The sequence below is a fragment of the Dermacentor albipictus genome, chromosome 1 (genome assembly GCF_038994185.2).
Source record: "Dermacentor albipictus isolate Rhodes 1998 colony chromosome 1, USDA_Dalb.pri_finalv2, whole genome shotgun sequence".
Lineage (NCBI taxonomy): Eukaryota > Metazoa > Arthropoda > Arachnida > Ixodida > Ixodidae > Dermacentor > Dermacentor albipictus.
The window spans coordinates 323,892,524-323,911,661 of record NC_091821.1 but is presented as its reverse complement, the minus strand read 5'-3'; the positions used below and the strand labels follow the sequence as shown (position 1 = coordinate 323,911,661).

The 19,138-nt window shown below is 41.2% G+C and overlaps 1 protein-coding gene across 3 annotated transcripts; it reads right to left on the bottom strand.

The window, feature by feature from the left end:
- Window positions 1–1,416: 1,416 nt before the first annotated feature.
- LOC135919413 (DNA polymerase kappa-like) lies at window positions 1,417–19,107 on the bottom strand. Of its 3 annotated transcripts, none has more exons than XM_065453232.2 (12): window positions 18,927–19,107; window positions 18,380–18,591; window positions 17,703–17,855; window positions 14,368–14,499; window positions 11,942–12,110; window positions 11,731–11,855; window positions 11,382–11,548; window positions 10,814–10,943; window positions 10,509–10,683; window positions 8,253–8,484; window positions 6,879–7,220; window positions 1,417–2,558 (listed from the first exon to the last, which is right to left on the bottom strand). In XM_065453232.2, exons 1-12 carry the CDS (start codon window positions 18,937–18,939, stop codon window positions 2,447–2,449), a joined length of 1,962 nt encoding a protein of 653 aa, XP_065309304.2. In that variant the 5' UTR covers window positions 18,940–19,107; the 3' UTR covers window positions 1,417–2,446. The 3 variants fall into 3 exon arrangements, with proteins under 3 accessions (XP_065309304.2, XP_065309303.2, XP_065309305.2); XM_065453231.2 differs by having other exon boundaries at window positions 18,380–18,594; window positions 18,927–19,106; XM_065453233.2 differs by having other exon boundaries at window positions 8,253–8,469; window positions 18,380–18,594; window positions 18,927–19,104.
- Window positions 19,108–19,138: the final 31 nt, after the last annotated feature.

Here is a 19,138-nt window from a genome sequence, read left to right as displayed (position 1 = left end):
ACAGCACTAAAAATGGAACTAAATGAAAATGAAACTAGAGCACCGTCTTGTGGTGTTCTTGTTTAGTCCCATTTCTGGCGTTATTTGTGGTCCAAGTTAAACTGCACACTTTCAAGGCTGCAAAGTGAATTTGAATTTTATTTCCCTGCCTTACGCATATCATAAACAGGTTGCATATTTACATGCAAGAATGGATTGCATAGAAGTGAAGAAAAATCCGCCATGGTGGCATAGTGGCTTTGGCATTGCTAAGCCCGAGAGAATGGGATCAAATCCCGTCCGCGGTGGCCATGTTTTGATTGGGTTGAAATGCAATAACGTCTGTATACCAAGCACTAGGTGTATGCTAGAATAACCTCAGGTGGTCAGAATTAATCCGTAGTCCTCCAATGCGACATTCCTTATAATAATATCATGGTTTTCACACATAAGAACCCAGAATTTAATTATAATTAAGTGAAGAAAACCAGATTTACCATACTGTGTAAAACATAATGACAGTTTACCAAAACCACTCCACTGAAAATCACGAAATATAAATTACAGTGTGAACACCAACATTACTTGTTGCAGGTATGAATGATTATCTCATGATGCTTTTAGCAAACTGAATATAGAGCTATGGAATAATATGACAATACTGAATGCAATCTCACATAATATTTCGTTTTTTTTTTCTAGATTAATATGGGCCAGCAGTCCCAAACTTGCATCACAAACCACGTACATGATACATACCCATATATAAATCTAAGCATTCTCTGAAAAAAAAAAGGGGGGGGGGGGCAGCTTATGCAAATAAGGTTTGATTATTTGGCAAGCTGCAAGCATTGATGTGCTTTAACAATTTCTTCAAGCACTGCAAGTACGTCATTACACCGCAAGGCTAAGGAAAAAAATGCAGCCGGCAAAAATCACCCATGTCATCGCAAATACACATTGCTGAACATTGCGGATGAAATGGATTACAAGCACATGGTAAACATCCCGGCTAAGCTGATCTCGCAACCTTCAAGACAGTGGTGCAATCCAAAAGAAATGGACCGAACACTGAGAACAGCACATGGTGCAAAAAGAAATGAAGCAAATGGCGAGTGAACCTGTGCTATGAGCTTTTGATCTGTAATGCACAATCACCTAAAATATTTGCAACTACCATGGTATAGTTAAAAGTGTACAGTACTTTAGTTTTGTTCACATTCTGGCTGGTATGCACTCAAGTACTTTTCATTTTTGGACTTTCTGATTTCTGGGTATTAGCTTGTATTCGAGTACTAAATGTGGTGCATCTCTACAACATGATCATGTGACACAATCAGCAGAGGAGGAAAAAGTAGTCTCAGGTCAAGCTAGATTCATAGTGTGTACGTGCCAACATTCAGTTGACACCACAGACACCAACAGACACTGCAGGAATGTCAGCTGAACTCTTTTACTAATTCCATAAAATGAAGCCATTACAAGCAAAGGTGAAATGAGTGATCCCTGTAAGAAGACACGTGACAAAGCAAAGCATATTAATTTCCTGTGTGCATTCTACAAGTTATTATGAATTAAACTTTTCAGAGGAAATCTGAAATGTTACCTTGGTCATACTCTTATATCAAATCTATGTGCTCAAGCAGGCAAACATCAGACTGAATGCGTGGATTTTTAAACGCAGTTGTCTGTGACAAGCACAATGCATGCAAGCACAAATACACACTTGTTACCAGCTGACTGATGTTCGTCAACAACAGAAAAGTACATAATGAATAAAAGAATGAATACATTAATGCACCGTGATCATGTTACAGGCTAGAATGTCGCAGGTATTTCATAATTCTAAAGACACAGTTGGAGAGTTCCTCGAAACACTAGAAACTTCTAACTACCTTCCTGTAAAGGCATGCACACAAGGGGGCAAAAACAAGCAACAATGCTAGGATTTGTAGCATATTTTTCATGGTGTACAAACATCACTTTAAAAAACAAATGCACGATAATGTTTCACAGGTACAACAATGAGCACAGGCATAATGAGGTTATTTTTTCTTGTGAAACTAGACTAACATTAGTTAAAATCTTCTTTACTATATAGTAGCTACATAACGACGCCTGCTCCTGAATGTCGCAGCTATCACCAAAGTCTTAAAAGCCAGTGAGTAAATGAATAACTAAGTAAATCAATTAATAAATCAGTCAAGCTTTGCAGCATGTGAGGTTCTGCAGGGTGCCAATGCACAACTAACAGCAATGCCCGCCTGAGCTTTGAATCTCGTGGCAACAGCTTTACCCTTCAGGTGGTCGAGCTGTACAATGCAATGTTGCACCATTTGTGTAAAATACCTTTGAAACAAAGTATAAGAAGTTGGAAAGTTTCACATATCACAGGCACCCTTCAGTTTTATGTGCAATTTACAGCCTATATATATTTACAACAAGAAATGAACAGTTGAGGTCAGGCTCAAGATTTTGAACAGGAAGGTGAGAGGTAGTTTGTAATGGAATTTCGCTGCCGTGGCTGACTGAACTTTGGTCGCTTTTGTGACCGTTGACTTTTTGGCGTCTCAATTTTCCTGAAAGAAGAAGAAGAAAAAAGAGCAAATAAATAATTTCCAATGCAAATATGACCTACAAACATAGGCAGTGGCCCTACTGTCTCTATCGGGCAAATTCAATGTGCTATAGTAACATGAATGTTCATTTTGTTGTCTAGACAAACATTTATATTTAAATGAAAGGATAAATGTGTCATGTAAACATATGAACCAGAACGAGAAGGGCTGAGTCCATCAATCTGAAGTTTGGTTCAGTGCCATTAAAAAGGTCAGCACAAATGACCGATGACCGGAGTGGCGAAATTGCGACCAGCGGCATTTATGTTGCAGAGCGCACCGATAATGAGAGTGCCAGGCACAATCCATGTTTCAAAACAGAGGAGGCCTACAGAAAGCAGCCCATCCGAAAGCCCACATTTTGAATGCTATCTTAATATGATGCATAGGGCAGCATTCAAAATTCGAGCTCGAGGTTATGTTGCAGCTGTATACCATGATATGCATTGTTATGCGTTGATATGCATCTGCATCTTAAGGCAAAAGATTAAAAAGTAAACATTCAAAAATGACATTTTTTTAATTTGCTCATCTGGATAGGACATCTTTCTGCAGGTTTGAAATATATATAACATGGAGGTTGTAAATTCACAACTTGCATGAAAAAACGGTGTAACAAGAACCAGGTTCCATCTATCAAACTTTGTTTACCGTTGCGCCGCACCAGAACTATCATCGTAGTCGGCGACATCCGAGTCAGTGGATGTGTCTATGGCACTGAAACACTGCCATCACTTTTAATGCTTCCATGCAGAAGCAAATAATTTTCGTAGGTTGACAATTCAATCAAATAAATGCTGGTCTTTCACGATGGGCGCAGTTACATGTGACTGGCAGCAACTGTTTTTTAAATCTTTGCCAGATGAACGGAGTCTGTAGGCCCCCTAGTGGACCTACAGACTACAGACTTTTAGGTCCTACTCCTACAATAAAAAAATGGCACTTATTATACTAATATAGTTGTCCTTCATCCTGCTAAAAGCTACAACTACCAGCATCCTTTAGAGCAGTGGTGGTGCAGTCACTTCATCATGACATCGATCTATTCAAGACACATTCTGGTCGGACGTCACAGTGTTTAACACAGTTTGCAAACTCACTGAATGCACTGATGAGGAGTGTTACGAGAAGACACCGCTGCATGTACGCCTGTGTGCTAAGCGATGTGATCCCACCACAGACTACAAGCAATGGGAAGACATTGGGGACCTAAGAAAGGCATTACTCAAGTATTATTGGACAACAAAAAAGACACGGACTTAAGAGAAGAAGACACATGTCCGTGTCTTTTCTGTTGCGCAGTAATACTTGAGTTATGGATTACCAACTTGTTTGGAATGCTGCTCTCACTAAGAAAGGCAACAAATGCACAGCTCAAACCTCAATGAATGCATGAAGGATTGTGAACACGTCATGCTGAGAAGCAGACATGTGCACATTTTTACTCACAAAATTCTTTCACTTCTTATCACATGTGATGAAGTTAATACATTTAAGATGTGTATAAAGAAATTATCGCTTTCTTTTATGTTGAGACGGCACTATTTTGCACAGCCAGGGACAAAAAATTGAGAGAATACTAATCCACAAGTTTCTTGAATGCAACGTCCAAATTTACATACAGTAGGAAATCTGTAATGGCACATTATACTGAGTAAGTCAATAAATCACTGGCAAAAGCTGACAAAACCAGCCATAGCAATTACATCTTTTTTAAAATATGGGTAGGGAGAGACAATCAGAAAGACATAACTCACGAATGGCAACAATTCTACTTGCATACTTTTCTGTCAATGTAATGCAAAATCTGCCCACCACAGTAGCTTAGTAGCTATTTGGCATTGTGTTGCTGAGTTCAAAGTTGCGCATCCAATCCCGGACTCAGCGGTCAAATATTTATGGGGAAAAACTGCAACAACGCTCATGTACGTTATGTTAAAAGAATCCCAGGTGGTCAAAATTAAACCGGAGTCTCCCACTAAGGCGTGCATAATACAGTATTTACTCGAATCTAACGCGCACTTTTTCTCTGATAAAATAGGTCAAAAAATTCCGTGCGCATTAGAATTCAGTACGACCCTATATCTGCATTACCATATCACCATCGGCATTTCAAAATGGCCGCCTCGTGCACACTTTGAGCCTAGCTGCTGTAGCTTTCTCCATGTGCTGTAGTACGTGTGCTTAGGCAATGCTTCCTTTGGCTTAGGTTAGTGCACCGTCCGTCTTCTCGTTTTCTGTGTTTGCTCTATCAGCATGGAAGTGCCGACTGCAAAGACCTGCAGAGTTCATCATGATGCCGCAATTAAAAGGAAAGCGATCATGTGTGCAAAGACGGATGGAAATCGAGCCGCATCACGGGCATTCAGAGTTCCCGAAACTTGTGTGCAGGACTACACCGGTGGCTGCTACGTATGGCGGGTATTGAAAGATTGAAAGCGATCTGCAGCGGAGACACTGGCGGCTGCTACGTACCACACAGCCGTGCGGCCCCTATCTTGAAAGCGATCTGCGGCGGAGACAAGAGTCTACACCGCAGATCACAGCGCACCGCGCTGTGCTTTCGTCGCTTAGTTCGCATCGAAGCGAGAGGCTGCACAAAGGTAAATTCCTTTGCTCCTGCTACTGCACTTCCTGACTTAGGCATTTAAAGAGTTTCTGCGGTCATTAAGTGAAATGTGTTCATGCTTGTGTGAGCGTGACACCATGCTTGTTAATTTGTGACACCATGCTTGTTAATTAAGCGAATGTTTAAAAGTTTATACGGCCAATAAAACTACGATCCTTACTTTTCGTATAGGTGTCTACTAATTTGCTATCGTAATCGATGCTCCGCCTTCTGCATGAAACTGCGACTTTTTTTATTTATCGCGACTTTAGTACATTGGGTGTAAATTTTCTTTTTTTTGCCAAATGAGAGAAAGTTGTATTTCTGTATGAAAGAATGAGGTGCATGGTACTGTAAAGGACTTTTCTTTCTTTAGGTCATGGCAAACGGGTGCACGTTAAAATCGAGGCGTTTTGTTTTCCTTTTTTTGGTCACGAGAAACAGCTGCGCATTACAATCGAGGGCGCATTAGAATCGAGTAATTACGGTAATCAGATCACAGTTTTGGCACACAAAACCTCATAATTTAATTCATTATTACAATAGATCTGTCACAGCTGAAGCACACAACAGGCCCATTTAGCTGACCATTTATGACTCACTCCACTCAACAGCATGCATTGCTTTTGTCTATGCTGTGTGGGGAGCACACGTGCCCATCTTCACCCACGCCGTCGCGTCGAGAGCCAGCATAGACAGGGGAGAGGTGCATTATGCCCTCTCCCGATTCTCCCTCGCTCTCGGGACGCGCGCGTGCCCTTCCTCCCCGACTTGCGGGCGAGTAGCTGACAGGCGAGGAGGACATTCCCCTCGCCCAGGTAAAAAGGTACAAAACAGCACGACTGGGAGAGACCCTCGCTCTCTGAGGCCGGACCCCTAACCTGCCTGACTGGAGTACCTGCCGCAACCCGTGAGTGACCACGTTGCCCGACTATCCCGGGCAACGAGGCCGGCCTATTTATTACTATTACAGAGAGGACGTCCCTCTGCCAGTGTTCTTTATTGCCGGTAGCAATAAACGTTATTACCGTTGACACCGCTGGTTGCCTTATTCGTTCGAACCCGGTGTCGCTGCGATTCCCACGCTACGGGTTGGGAGTAGCACGAAGCGACTGCGTGGGGCTAGATCCGGAGCTCGCCTTCAGCCCTAGCCGCACGCAGAGTGGAACCCCCACAGCTGAAACGCAATGGGAGTCTTACTGATGCATGGCCGGTGTTAAACCAGGAAGAGCCAGAATAATGGACTGATTGTTGACATGTGCAATGTCAAACAGGATCCCCTTAGTTCCCTACTATTTGACAGCCACGATAACTGTGCTGTGCTCACACTTCAGCAGCAAGCACATAGTAAAAACATGAAATCAAAGCAGTTCTTTAGAAATGAAGTTGGCATCCACTGAACATAGTTTTGAAGCTACAAAGGAATCTTTTCGCAACTTCTTATGATCCCTGAAGTTTTTTCTGTAGCCTTTTGTAACCATTTAGACATATTATAACTCTCCCATTTTGTGAATCTCCTTCCACTTTGAAGATTTAAGCAAACCTCATTCAGCTAAGCAGTTCTCTGCCATGTTTTCTGCTGAGGTCGAAATGAAATCACAATGCTTGCTGACAAGTACAGTCACTGCTACTGTGCTACTGTGAGCTGTTCATGGTACGAGCAATGTACCTACCGCTTTTCAGGCATGGGGCTGCTGGTGAAATCCTGTGAGGAAAGCATTTCCCGAATCATAGGCTTGTTGAGGCAGGTGTCAATGTGTTCATTCACTTTAAACCAGTCTGTCTCCCAAATGACCTGACCACACACTGGGCACTCCATTGATGCTGGCTCCTCCTCCGGCTCACTAGCCTGTTCCTTGAATGACACAGACTTGGCACCGTCGCTAGTCCTTATCATATTGCACTTCAGGTCTTTGTTCACGAGGTTGACACAGGGTGTTTCAGGGGTTGAGCCAAGTTGCAACACGTCAGGTGTACCTGAAGTGTTCCGATTCTTATTGTAGTTTGACTTATGACTGTTGAAAAAAGACAGCAGGAAAAGTTTTCAGATTGGCTAAAAACATTTCATATTAAACTAGCAAAATGGCACTATGAACTCATATTGAACTTGCAGAAGGGCACTATGAACAGGATGCAAGTAAAGGAACAAGTGAGACAAACATGGCCATGCTTGCAGTACAATTAAACCTCGATACAATGAAGTAGATAAATTCGTCAATTTGCTTCGTTATATCAAACTTTCGTTGTATTGAAATTTGACCTTTTATGCAAGTAGCTACAGTTGTCGATCGATTTTTCTTACAAGGAAAGGGGCTGCAGAATTTTCAGAATTATCGGGGAATCGAAGAAAGCAAATTTGAATGAGAAAACAATTTATTTTGATGAATTTTGGCGTTAGCGAGAATGATATGGTTTCATGCCGAGTGGACAATATCTTATTTCGTTATACTGAAATCGCATACAAACACGCTTTGTTATATTGAAGTTCTAAATGCATGGTGTTCTATAAAGAAGAAGTTATGAAAAGTTGAATACTTCATTATATCAAGGTTTAACTGTACGTGTTCCTCTCTTTACTTGCATTCTGTCTGCAGGGTGCTTTTGGAAATTCAATGCAAATTAACAGCTCACCTGAGCTCACACCCTGTTAACAACACTTAAATAAGCTTGTGAGCCTTATCCTTTAACTGAATGAAGTGCGTCCATGCCAGCTCTAAGCTACTATCAATAATGTCAAGCTAATTTAACACTACTTATTTTCCAACAACCAGGTATCACACAATTTCGCAGTTCTTGACAATCTGGCCCAATTTAATCAAACATCACCTTTCACTTAACTTTAAATGTTCAAAACTGCTATATTAGCTATTATTTCATAGAATCCTATTTCCATGTGCATTGCCATGGAAGCAGTGAGGTTAAACAAATACCTACTGATTAGTCAAGCTCTAACTGAACAGATAGAGGACAGTAGTATTTGCTGCCCAAATAATAAAAGATCCACAGCAGCTAACGATCAAGAATGGAGAAAGGATGAATTATCTTACAGGTCAGTTCCATCTGAGGCACTCTGTTGCACTTCGCCTGGCTCCTGTTCACCCAGACACACATCTACATGTGCGTTCACAAATTCAGGGGAGCTGCTTTCCAATGTCTTCTGGCATATAGGGCACTGGGCTGTTCTTCTGGCAGACAAGAATGCTGATAATGTTGGCTGAGATGAGGATAAAGGCCCGCCGTCATCTAAGCCGGACAGCCGGACACCTGAAGAAAATAAAACTAAGCCTGCATACAGCAAACTGACAAAGACAGGGTAGAAGGTATACCGTATCATTCATTTTACTATGGGGTAAAGATAAAAATTGAGAAACTTGAAATAATTTCGCATAGCTGCAATTATTATCCCAACACAAATTTCGCAATTTCATTTGGTAACTTGTTCAATAAAAGAACCAAGCTATAAAACAATTTAAAGAAACCAGAAATAAAAAGAAAGCTTGCTACGTGAAAAAGAGAAGGAAATATACAAATATGCCACATATTTAATTAAGAGCCACTGCCAAATAAGTTTGTAAGTTACTTTACAATATATTTGCACAGTAAAACCTTGCTACACATATGGAAGTTGAAGGGGCAGTGGCACTTAGTGACAACTATAACAGTTGTCAGTTATGTATAATTAGTTTTAACCCATTTCTTATTGTGAATTTTGACTTATAGGTTTGTTGTATTTACGCATGACACTTTAATCACTGCCTGGAATCACTGTTGCAGCAGTTCCTAAAAAAAAGGTCTGCATAGGCCTCACAATGCTCTTGCTCATGAGTGAACACCCCTGCTTTCTTTCCATTTCATTTTCTTACTAACAGCCTTACACAATTAAGTGAGTATCTAAGGCAGGGTTGTACAACTCAAAACTAGCAGGGGCCATAGCCTCATGAGAAAGGCTCCAGCTCTTGCTAGTAGAAAGGTGTTTGGTGCCAACTGGCTGCTGTCATGAGTACTTGTGCGTAATGTTGCGATGGTCAAGGGTGGTTACTCTGCCATCTTCAAATAACTTGAAACACCATTGCAACTGTATTAAAAGACATTTGACATGTTCTGAAGATTCGGTGTTTTGTTTTCTTCTCCACGTGAATAATGTTCATCTTTGAATTGTAAAACACAATCTGATGCTACAAATTATTAAAAACGACAATGTTTCCTTTGCAGCTTTCGTTTTTCGGTACGAGATGGACCGAAAAAGTTCCGGCTTTTGCTAATAGTTATGGTGAGAAGTTGATATGGCTGTAATCAAATACTACCAATATGGTAAGCTGGACTATCAGCATGTCAAGAAATTGACCAGCCAAGCCTTGGTCACTTCATTACAAGTTTCTGGAAATGTGCCTTGAAATGTGACATGTTTTTTGCGTTTTTCTCTGTATAGTATATAAAACCACACACGAAGTCATGGGCTCCATTGTTACTAGAGCTAAAAAAACATGATCGATGATTACTCTCAATGCATTGCCACGTGAGCAAATATTTGTGAATGGTGAAAAGTCAGACGAGCATGCAAAAACATCAATTTGCAGGTGCTGCTACCCGTGGTCACTTATTCGAAACATACTGAAAAAAGTGCTTGTTTCATTTAGTTATGAACGCCGTGCCAATAATTTTGTTTTGCTGTAAGTAACTTAATGCATTTTTGGTGGTTGTGTGCCTTTCCTATCTGCTCCTAACGAAAAATCCCACGCTCCTGCATCACTTTCGTTTTAATGTAGTCGACAGCACTTATGGTTAATGTAGTGTAGCGTGTTTGTCGGCAAAATCCAGCAATCTTTTCTCAACAGATGGCAATGCACAGATTACAGTGTGACCTTGGCCTTGGGGTGCCAAAATTCCCCTCATGGGCCGTATGTTGCACAGCCCTGGTTTGAAGATTAGAAACGAAACAGTGTTCAAGCTTAGTGTCAAGCATGAAATACATTAATCTTTTGGGACAGATTAGGGGACAGCAGCAAGTGGGTCCAATCATGCTTGGGGAGGAAACATAATTTTGACAAGGTGTAAAATGTACAAGAGCGTGGGAAAGGTGTGAAATGTACAACATGGGATCTGCAGCATAGTGATGACTGGAAAACACTGCTTCAGTGCAAGAGCTCACAGATTTCACCCCCATAAGCCAACAGCATCTGTGCTAGAAGTAAGGCTTTTTCTAGTTTTGTGTGCCTCATGGTGTATTCAAATATGTTTCGCATGGTTTCACATCTAAACTTCGATGACAAACTATACAAGAAGATGACGATAATGCAACAAACCCATTAGACGTAATCGAAGGGGCTGGCCAGGCTTGGCAGCAGCAATTTCTTGCTGCAGAAGCCGCAAGGCTGCTTGTTTGATGGTCTCCAACTTGCAAGTTGCATTTTCCAAGGTAATGCTGCGCGTCATCACATCAAACATGACAGTCTTCATCTTCACTGTCACCACTCTGCCCTGTTTTGAAAAGAGCAAAAGGATGCAAGGAATTCCACTTGAAATATTACTTGCAGACACTTCTTAAGTTACATTTACTTGGCACACAAACAACCAAAAATGTCAATATAGATGTGCAGATGATGCTCACAGATATTCCTTCTTCTTGGATTTGTTGGTGCAGCTCTTCACAAAGTTCCTCACACTTTGAGATGAGGTTTTGAGGATTGCTTATTTCCGCAAATGTTTCCTCCACACTTTTTGACTTCCGATTTGAGTCACTGCAAGGCAGTGTTTGCATTAGATATCTTTTACTGATTTATCACTCTTAATATATTTTTTTTAAAGAAAGCCCTTCAACCACAATGCATTCAGTCAACTGTGTAAACACTTCAATGCCTTATGTCTATGTACTCTACTTTTTCATCTTTTATTTTTTCTTGTGAGCCCATGATTCATAAGCTGTCAGTACTTGCCAACGCAACATCATGGCCTCAAGTTACTTGCTTTGCTGTAACTGAGAAGAGGAACAAATGACAGTTAAAACATCCCCAGGAGGTTCAAAAAACATGTTCATTTAACAAATGCATTAATACTGCTGTGCAAAACAATTTCTTTCTCAATTACTGCTGCCATTTGCAATAGAAGGTGCATCTAAGTCAACAAAAGGTGGACACTCGTATCATGGAACACAATATGGTGTAATGGCTGAGACATACCATTTGACTTCAGTGCAACCTAAGCCAAGTGCTGCACGAAGGTAAAATCGTGCTGTAACCTCCCCAAAGAGATGACCGATTTCAGCCCGCCTGATCCAGATGTCATGACATGTGTGCACGCCAAGGGCCATCAACAGCTGTTCTTGCACAGCACCTATACCTGGTACCTAAGCAAAAAATTCAATACTTCATGCTAACATAAAAACATTGAAGTGTTGCCATAAAAATAAATTGGCCTTAATTTGTATTTACTAATATTGCTAGCCTTCTACATGGACACTTTAACACACTTGGGAAAGTTGCATTCAGAATGAAGCAAGCTCTGGAAACAATGCAACCATGTGCTTACTTTGCGGATTGGAAGAGAGGACACAAACTTGCGGATAGAATCAACATCATTAGGAAGCCTGAACTGGTTGTTTGGTTTGCGTATGTCAGAACAGACCTTCGCCAAAAACATGTTGGCGGCAATGCCTGAAATGAGAAAACCACTGGCACTTGCAGAATCAGACATACACATATAGTATGTGAACCCCCATTTCACCAATGCCCCCAATTACCTGCGCTTGCTGTCAATTGTGTTGCATCAAAGATCTTCTGTCTCATTTCTTGAACAACATCTTCAGCTTCAACATTATGTTTGACCATATATTCAGTGATGTCCAGGTACGCTTCGTCTAGACCAACTTGTGTGAAGTCTTCATCATATTGTACAAGCACTTGTCGAACCTATTGATGAAATCAGGCACAAATGTAAGTGGCTCTCTAAGCATTCAACTCATTTTTCCACTCTGTAAACAATAACAAAGTAAACTGACGGCATGCCTTCAATTGTACCCATAATATAGCGTGCCAGGGACCAAGTGCACCCATACAGAAGGAGTATAAGCCAATAGCATTAAGTTCAATATTAAAGTAAGAGATTGTATGTATTGATGTAATTATCCCGCTGCAAAGAAGGCTTGAACCACTAATTTCTAATTTATTTATGGTAAAAACAGACTCCCTTTCAAGACCTCTCCTAGACACAAGTTATATACAGTATCAATGCTTGATGCAATAAAAATGGCTAATTCAGAGATATATGCACTAAAGAATGCTGCAGCAAAAACATGTGAAGAATTTCTGTGCATTGCAGAAATAAAATGCTCCTATTTTTTTAAAGGAACAATTTCTACTGCTTTCAGTTTCACTTTCACACATTCTAGCCATGAAACACATTAATGCTTGTTTGTCCTCTATGGCTCTTCCAGTGAAGCTGTGTCTATTTTGCCTAACTACTTTGCTTTTCTAGTGGGAAGGGTATTAAATTTTAGCAATTAATACATATAGTTGACATCTGCTATCTTAATACAGTAACATTTATTTTCCTTCTTTCATTTTATACCTACATTCAATATTTGCTGATGCTTATCAAACTAAAAATTAGCCCCACTGTTTTAGTATCCTAAAGCTTTCTGTCCTGCCAATAATCTGTCTGTAAAGGCAATGGAAACTATAGTGCACAAAAAAAGGTCATCAGATGCAGAATGCATTTTTATGGCAGCAGCTACCATCTTATTCAATTGAATCACAATTTTACAGCAACATGAGCATGACTGTTTCTTGAAGGTGCATCAGGTGAGATGACTGGCTCAACTTATTTAAACAATAATGTTCTTATTAATTTACTCAATGTGCAACCTCAGATTTAAGAAAACCTTTTATGTGAAATGAATGTGAATGCAAATTAAATTCTGGGGTTCTAAGCAAAAAAAAAAGGTATATAATAATGAGGCATGTCGTAGCAGGGGACTCCAGAATAGTTCTGACCACCTGGGGTTCTTTAACATGCGCCCAATGCCCGGTACACAGGTGCTTTTGCATTTCGCCCCCATCGAAATGTGGCTAAATTCTGGGGTTCTAAGCAAAAAAAATATATATAATAATGAGGCATGTCGTAGCAGGGGACTCCAGAATAGTTCTGATGACCTGGGGTTCTTTAACATGCACCCAACGCCCGGTAGACAGGCTCTTTTGCATTTCGCCCCTATCGAGACGTGGCTGCCATGACTGAGGCTTGACCTGGTGCCCTCAGGCATAGCAAAGCAACTACACCACCATGGCAAGTCATGCGAAATGAACGAATTGCCTCCTGTGGATGAAAACACTACTGGCTATTGGAATCTCAGCGCTGACGCCCGTTGTTGCAATCACACCGCTGGCACGAGTTGTTGCAACTGGGTCGCAAGCCCCAAGGGTAGCGTTGGCCTGGTGGCCTGGGGCACAACTGGAAGCATCCGAAGGTCCCGGCAAAGCATGAGTCGACTGCTAACAGAACAACTTGTTTATTCTAGCATTGCAAAAGAGCGGCCGGTCAGGTCGACCGAAGTGGAGAGACGGGAGAGCACGTTACTCAACAGAAGAAATCGGAGCCTCTCTCTTGGCGTCCGGGGGCAGCTGCTTTTATACTCTCGGAGTCGAGGGCAAGAAGGAAGGTCACGGGACGAGGCCACGTGACGGCGGGGCACGGACACGCTGAGAGACATGTTGAGACGAGTATAGTGATGCATCCGCCGAGCCAGCACCGGTCAGACTTCCTCGCTTCACACTTGGGGAGCTCCTCTCCCCGGCTGCCGCGCTTCGACAAGCGTGGGCACCACCATGCACACACACACACACGTACACTTGAAGACACGTGGCATCGAAACATGCCTGGACGTGCTTGGCGGGGAGGCGTTGAGGCAGCGCTCAACGGGCCAAAATGTCCACTGCTTTGAATGAAGCTCCGGCGTCCGTTGCATCCGCGCCGGCTATACCACGCGTCGTAGGCGAAATGTAACATGGCTTACTGGACACTGACTGATTGCTATGAAAATTTTGAACAATGGCTTGAAGAGCACAACAGCAGCTTGTACCCTCAAACACTCTTCTAATATATCATGGCATTTACCTCTAAAATGCAACATCTGGTTCACGAGTGGGCAACAAAAGAGTGATGGTATACCTTTCTGCTGAATGCAGTGTATTTGTCAAAATTTGGACGAACAATTATCAATGATGGGCACAGCTTCTTGCCAATGAATCCAGGCATTGCTGCACGTACACCAAATTTCCTGGCCTCGTAGTTTGATGTTGACTGCAATTGGACATACATATTACTTCAGTGTTTTGGAGAGCAACACTTCACTCTCAAATATTTACGAGGAGTGTAGGTCATTCCATCCCTTTTCTATTTAAAAAATGAAAGCCACGTATTGATTAAAACTGCAAAACAATTTCACTGAGAAGTGTTGACAGGCATACTTCCAACAGCCCACAAAGGTGCTATTTCTTTATGCCTGGAGTCTGTTGAATACAATACTGCAGCAGTCAGAGCAATAAGGTGCCTGTAGTAGCAAGGCTATCAGAGTGAAAATAATACCAGCACAGGTTACTTTTAATATGCTATAAATTACTTTCAATGGTCAACCACATGTTTGTTACATAACTGATTTGAGTCACACAAAAATGCTGCTAGACAAAAACACAGGGAAAGTATGCATCCAATGTGGCACTAAGTATTAATGCCTCTGAATGGATTCATGTGGTGGCATACAAATAGAATCATAAGCCAATGCGTTAGGTAATTAATCCTGTTAAATTCATCCATGCGGCAAGGGTAAAGCCACTCCATGCAAGGGTTATCCATTTTCATCTGCACAAGACAGGTCTGTACATTCAACATCAATAGCTTTTGTTGAGTGCAGCGGAAACGTGTGACACGAGTATATCCATTTTACGTTAACATAAACGACATTATGTGGAGAACAACGCTGACCAACACTGTTTACCCCCTTCACTACTCTTTTGTATTATTTCTTACAGCAATAAATTCATCTTATAGTTTAACAATAATCAATTAACAAGTGATCCTAACAGGGTTTGGAGGCACCTTCGCACTAATAATTACACGGCGTCGCACACGGGCCCCGAGGAAAGAGAGGAAAAAGCTAATGCATAAAACAATCTTTTTCGCTCAGTTTTCACCACAGATAACGATATCATCCCTCCCATTTTATCCTTTGGTCCATCAAGCATTGATTGTCTTGGAAGTCACAGATGCAGGAATACTCAACTTACTGCTTAACTTCGATCCTAAAAAATCCAGTGGCCCAGACAATAGTCGAAACGAGTTCCTTAGAAAGCATGCGGAATGGTGTAGCAAGTATCTTGGGCTAATTTTCTGCAAATCACTTACTTTGTTTCAACTACCAGACAACTGGAAAATTGCAAAAATAATACCCATTCACAAATTTGGAGATAATTCTTCAGTACCAAATTACCGTCCGATATCGCTTGCTAACACTTCGTGTAAGTTAGTCGAACACATTATCTTAAAACACATAACCATTTTTCTTGAGAAACTAAATTTCTTGTCTTCTCATCAGCATGGATTTCGTACGATTTGTCCATTATTACTCAGCTAACCGAGGTAGTTCATGACCTTGCACTTAACGTCGATGCTCTTGGCCAAATGGACATGATTTTACTTGATTTATCAAAGGCCTTTGATTGCGTATGTCACAGTAAATCAATTGCAAATTTAAGAAGTGTAATCGGAGAGAGAGCCCATAAAAGATTTTTTAACAAATCACCCACAGTTCGTGCTTTTTGAAGGTCTTAAATCAGAAACAGTCCCTGTAACTTGAGGAGTTTCTCAAGATTCTGTTTGGGACCCCTATTACTTTTAATCTTTATAAATGATATTACAGAAAACATTAACTATAGTATCAAGCTTTTCGCAGACGACTGCATTACTTATAAGAAAACTCACAGCATCACAGACCACCTTAAACTCAATGCATCCCTTGATAAGTTAGTTGACTGGCGCACTAAATGGTAAATGTTCATTAATGTAAAAAAAAGATCCGTAACCATTGCAGTAACACGTAAACACAACCCGTCCCAATTGATGTACACTATTAATGATAAACCACCAGCGAATGTGGAATAACATAAGTATTTAGGCGTTACGTTGACGTTTGACCTCAGATTGGACACACAGGTTGCCAACATTACAGCAGCTGCACTACGCAAGCTGTTCTATGTAAAAAGATGTTTAAGAATGGCACCTGCGTCCGCAAAGCTACTAGCATACATTACATTCCTAAGACCAGTGTTAGAATATGCTAACACAGTTTGGTTCTCCCATTCCCTAACTAGTATAACAAAATTGGAATCTGTACAGTGCAAACCCACAAGATTTGTGTATAGTAAGTATAAACGCATGGACTCTCCCACTAACCTTCTGGCTTCTTCTGACATCAGGACACTATCCACAAGGGCAAAGCAGGCACGTCTAAAGTTTTTGTGCCAAATGCTGCACGACATCTATAAGATAGATGTGTCTATGTCGCATTTTCACAGTCACGCCCAACTCGTCATAAGCATAAATACACATTAGCTGAACATTCTTTCAACAATGACTCGTTTTGGCAATCACTTTTTCCACTTATGATATGCAGATGGAATCAGTTAAGTCCAGATGTCACGGACGCCAAAACAGTATTCACTTTCATTGCAAAGTTAGAACATACGTTTAACCTCTAGTATCATCGCCATTGCCACACACACTCTCTCATTTGAACGCTAGTTCCGTTTTCTTGGATTCCTGCACTTATACAATGTATTTCCTTTCCTAATATTTGCTGGTGATGGCCGATGAAATTTGTGCCGGTTGTCTTGGTGAAAGAGATTGCTTATGCTATTGCACATAACTTTGTTCTTGCACTATCACTTAATTGCGTGCTTCTTTATTCTATTGCCATTTTTGTAACAGATTGCAATCCCGTGCCTGGTAGTGCTTCGCTTTTTTATTTTCAATATTACTTCGTGGTTGCACATTACGTGCATGTTTTCGAAATGTTAATTTGAATTTGTGGGTGATCCTTGCTTTAAATGCTCTGTATAGAATCTTGCTTTGTTTTTTTTTATGATTGTTTTTGTAATGCCCACCTGCTGTGCTATCAACTGACAGTGACAGAATCGAAAAAAAAAAGAAGACAGTGAATAGTGATTTGAACACGGAATACCAAGAGAAATGAGTCAGCACTTGTCTGTGTGTCCTCTGTCCAAGATGCTATACACTCATTTACTAGTATGCAAAACAAATTCACCCAAAACTACATCAAATTTAATCTTCTATATCCACAGTCCTAATTATGTTGCTCTTTCTTTTCTGGTAATTATTCAACACAATCAGACTGCTTCATTACCCATGCACCCCTGAATTTGACAAACTGAATGCAATAATATTCTAGTTCACTGTAGCAATAATTGTAAGGTTGAAAACAGGGTTACCAGCATTCCCATAGAACCAACTGCCATTGGTTTGTCTCGCAATGATGGGTTTTCAAGCATTTCTACAGCTGCATAAAAGGCATCCATGTCAACATGCACAATGACTCTGTTCAAGTCACGTGTGTACTCCATCCTCTCAGCAATGACATCCATCTGCAAAGATAAAGGAAGGCCTTGCACAATAGTTATTTCACACAGGAATTATTTTTTCTCGACAGCTTGAACTTTGCACCAAAAATGACGCTCACGAAAATCCATGCACGTAAAATGAATGCAAGATTGCCAAAACATTTTGTGTGTGCTCGTGTGTCTGGCAGTTTACAAAAGGAAGTAACGTACATTAGTTTGTTCGCGATGCTCGATGATTAGCCCATCTAAGGCTAGCCAATTAAATGGCCTACCCACAATTGGGTATGAGGGCGGCACAGTATTGTCAGGCGTCCTAATAGTCATATAACCATCTCAGCAACACATCGCAGACATCACGTGAACTGCAATTTTCTTGACACCTCTCCATTACATTTTTTTTTACTTTGCAATCATGTGAATAGAGCAAATGTGGCGTCACAGCGATGACCACAAATATGTGTTGTACTACCGACAAACGAAATTTGAGCAAGGCCTCCAGCCTGAGGAATGCACTCACGTAATGAGAAAGCGCGTGCTGCCATACAAACCTGGCACTGAGAGGCTTGAAGCTGCGCGGAGCTTAAGGTCTTCAGTTCGGCAAGCATGGCCTCAATCTTCACATTTATACGTCGCTGACGCTTCCGCTGGTGCTCGTAATAAGGCGTTCCTTTCGACGCTTCTTGGATAATCCTGTTCACATGATCCTTGTCGACTCCTTGAAGACCCGCCTTGCTGGCGTTTAGTTCCAATATCTTTACATCTGCTATAAAATGTCAGACAATTACCAACCTGAAAAGATTCTACGTGGTGCGAAATTTGACAGAAGGGCAACATTTTTTATTATGAAATGTGGGTTAACAGTATAGTGAGAAGAAAGATACACAGGCAAGGAATGCAGCTCTCTTCTTCACACTGTTCAGGAGAATCCCGAACAAGTGAGCATAGAGAATGATCTGAGTCTCTACAAAGCAAACAGAATAATTGCGGGCGATGAATTTTAACCTTCTCACAGTGTTAACGCGGTGACGAGGTTACTATACATCGCGATTCTGACATGCAAGATCACCACGGCGCGACAATTTATTGTGCACTCACCGCGCGCCTCCATATCGTTCACGGAGTGACCGGATTACTGAAGCAGCCGAAGATTGGCAACGAACGCATTCATACGCGTCTCAGAAAGTTCTCACCGGAGGATCATATAAGCTGTCTACTGAAATTTGTCGGTTTGTTTCAGAGAAGGCGCCTAAGCGCGCTCAGATACGTCACGAAACCAAACAAACGCGCCATGCCATGCATGCGGCAGC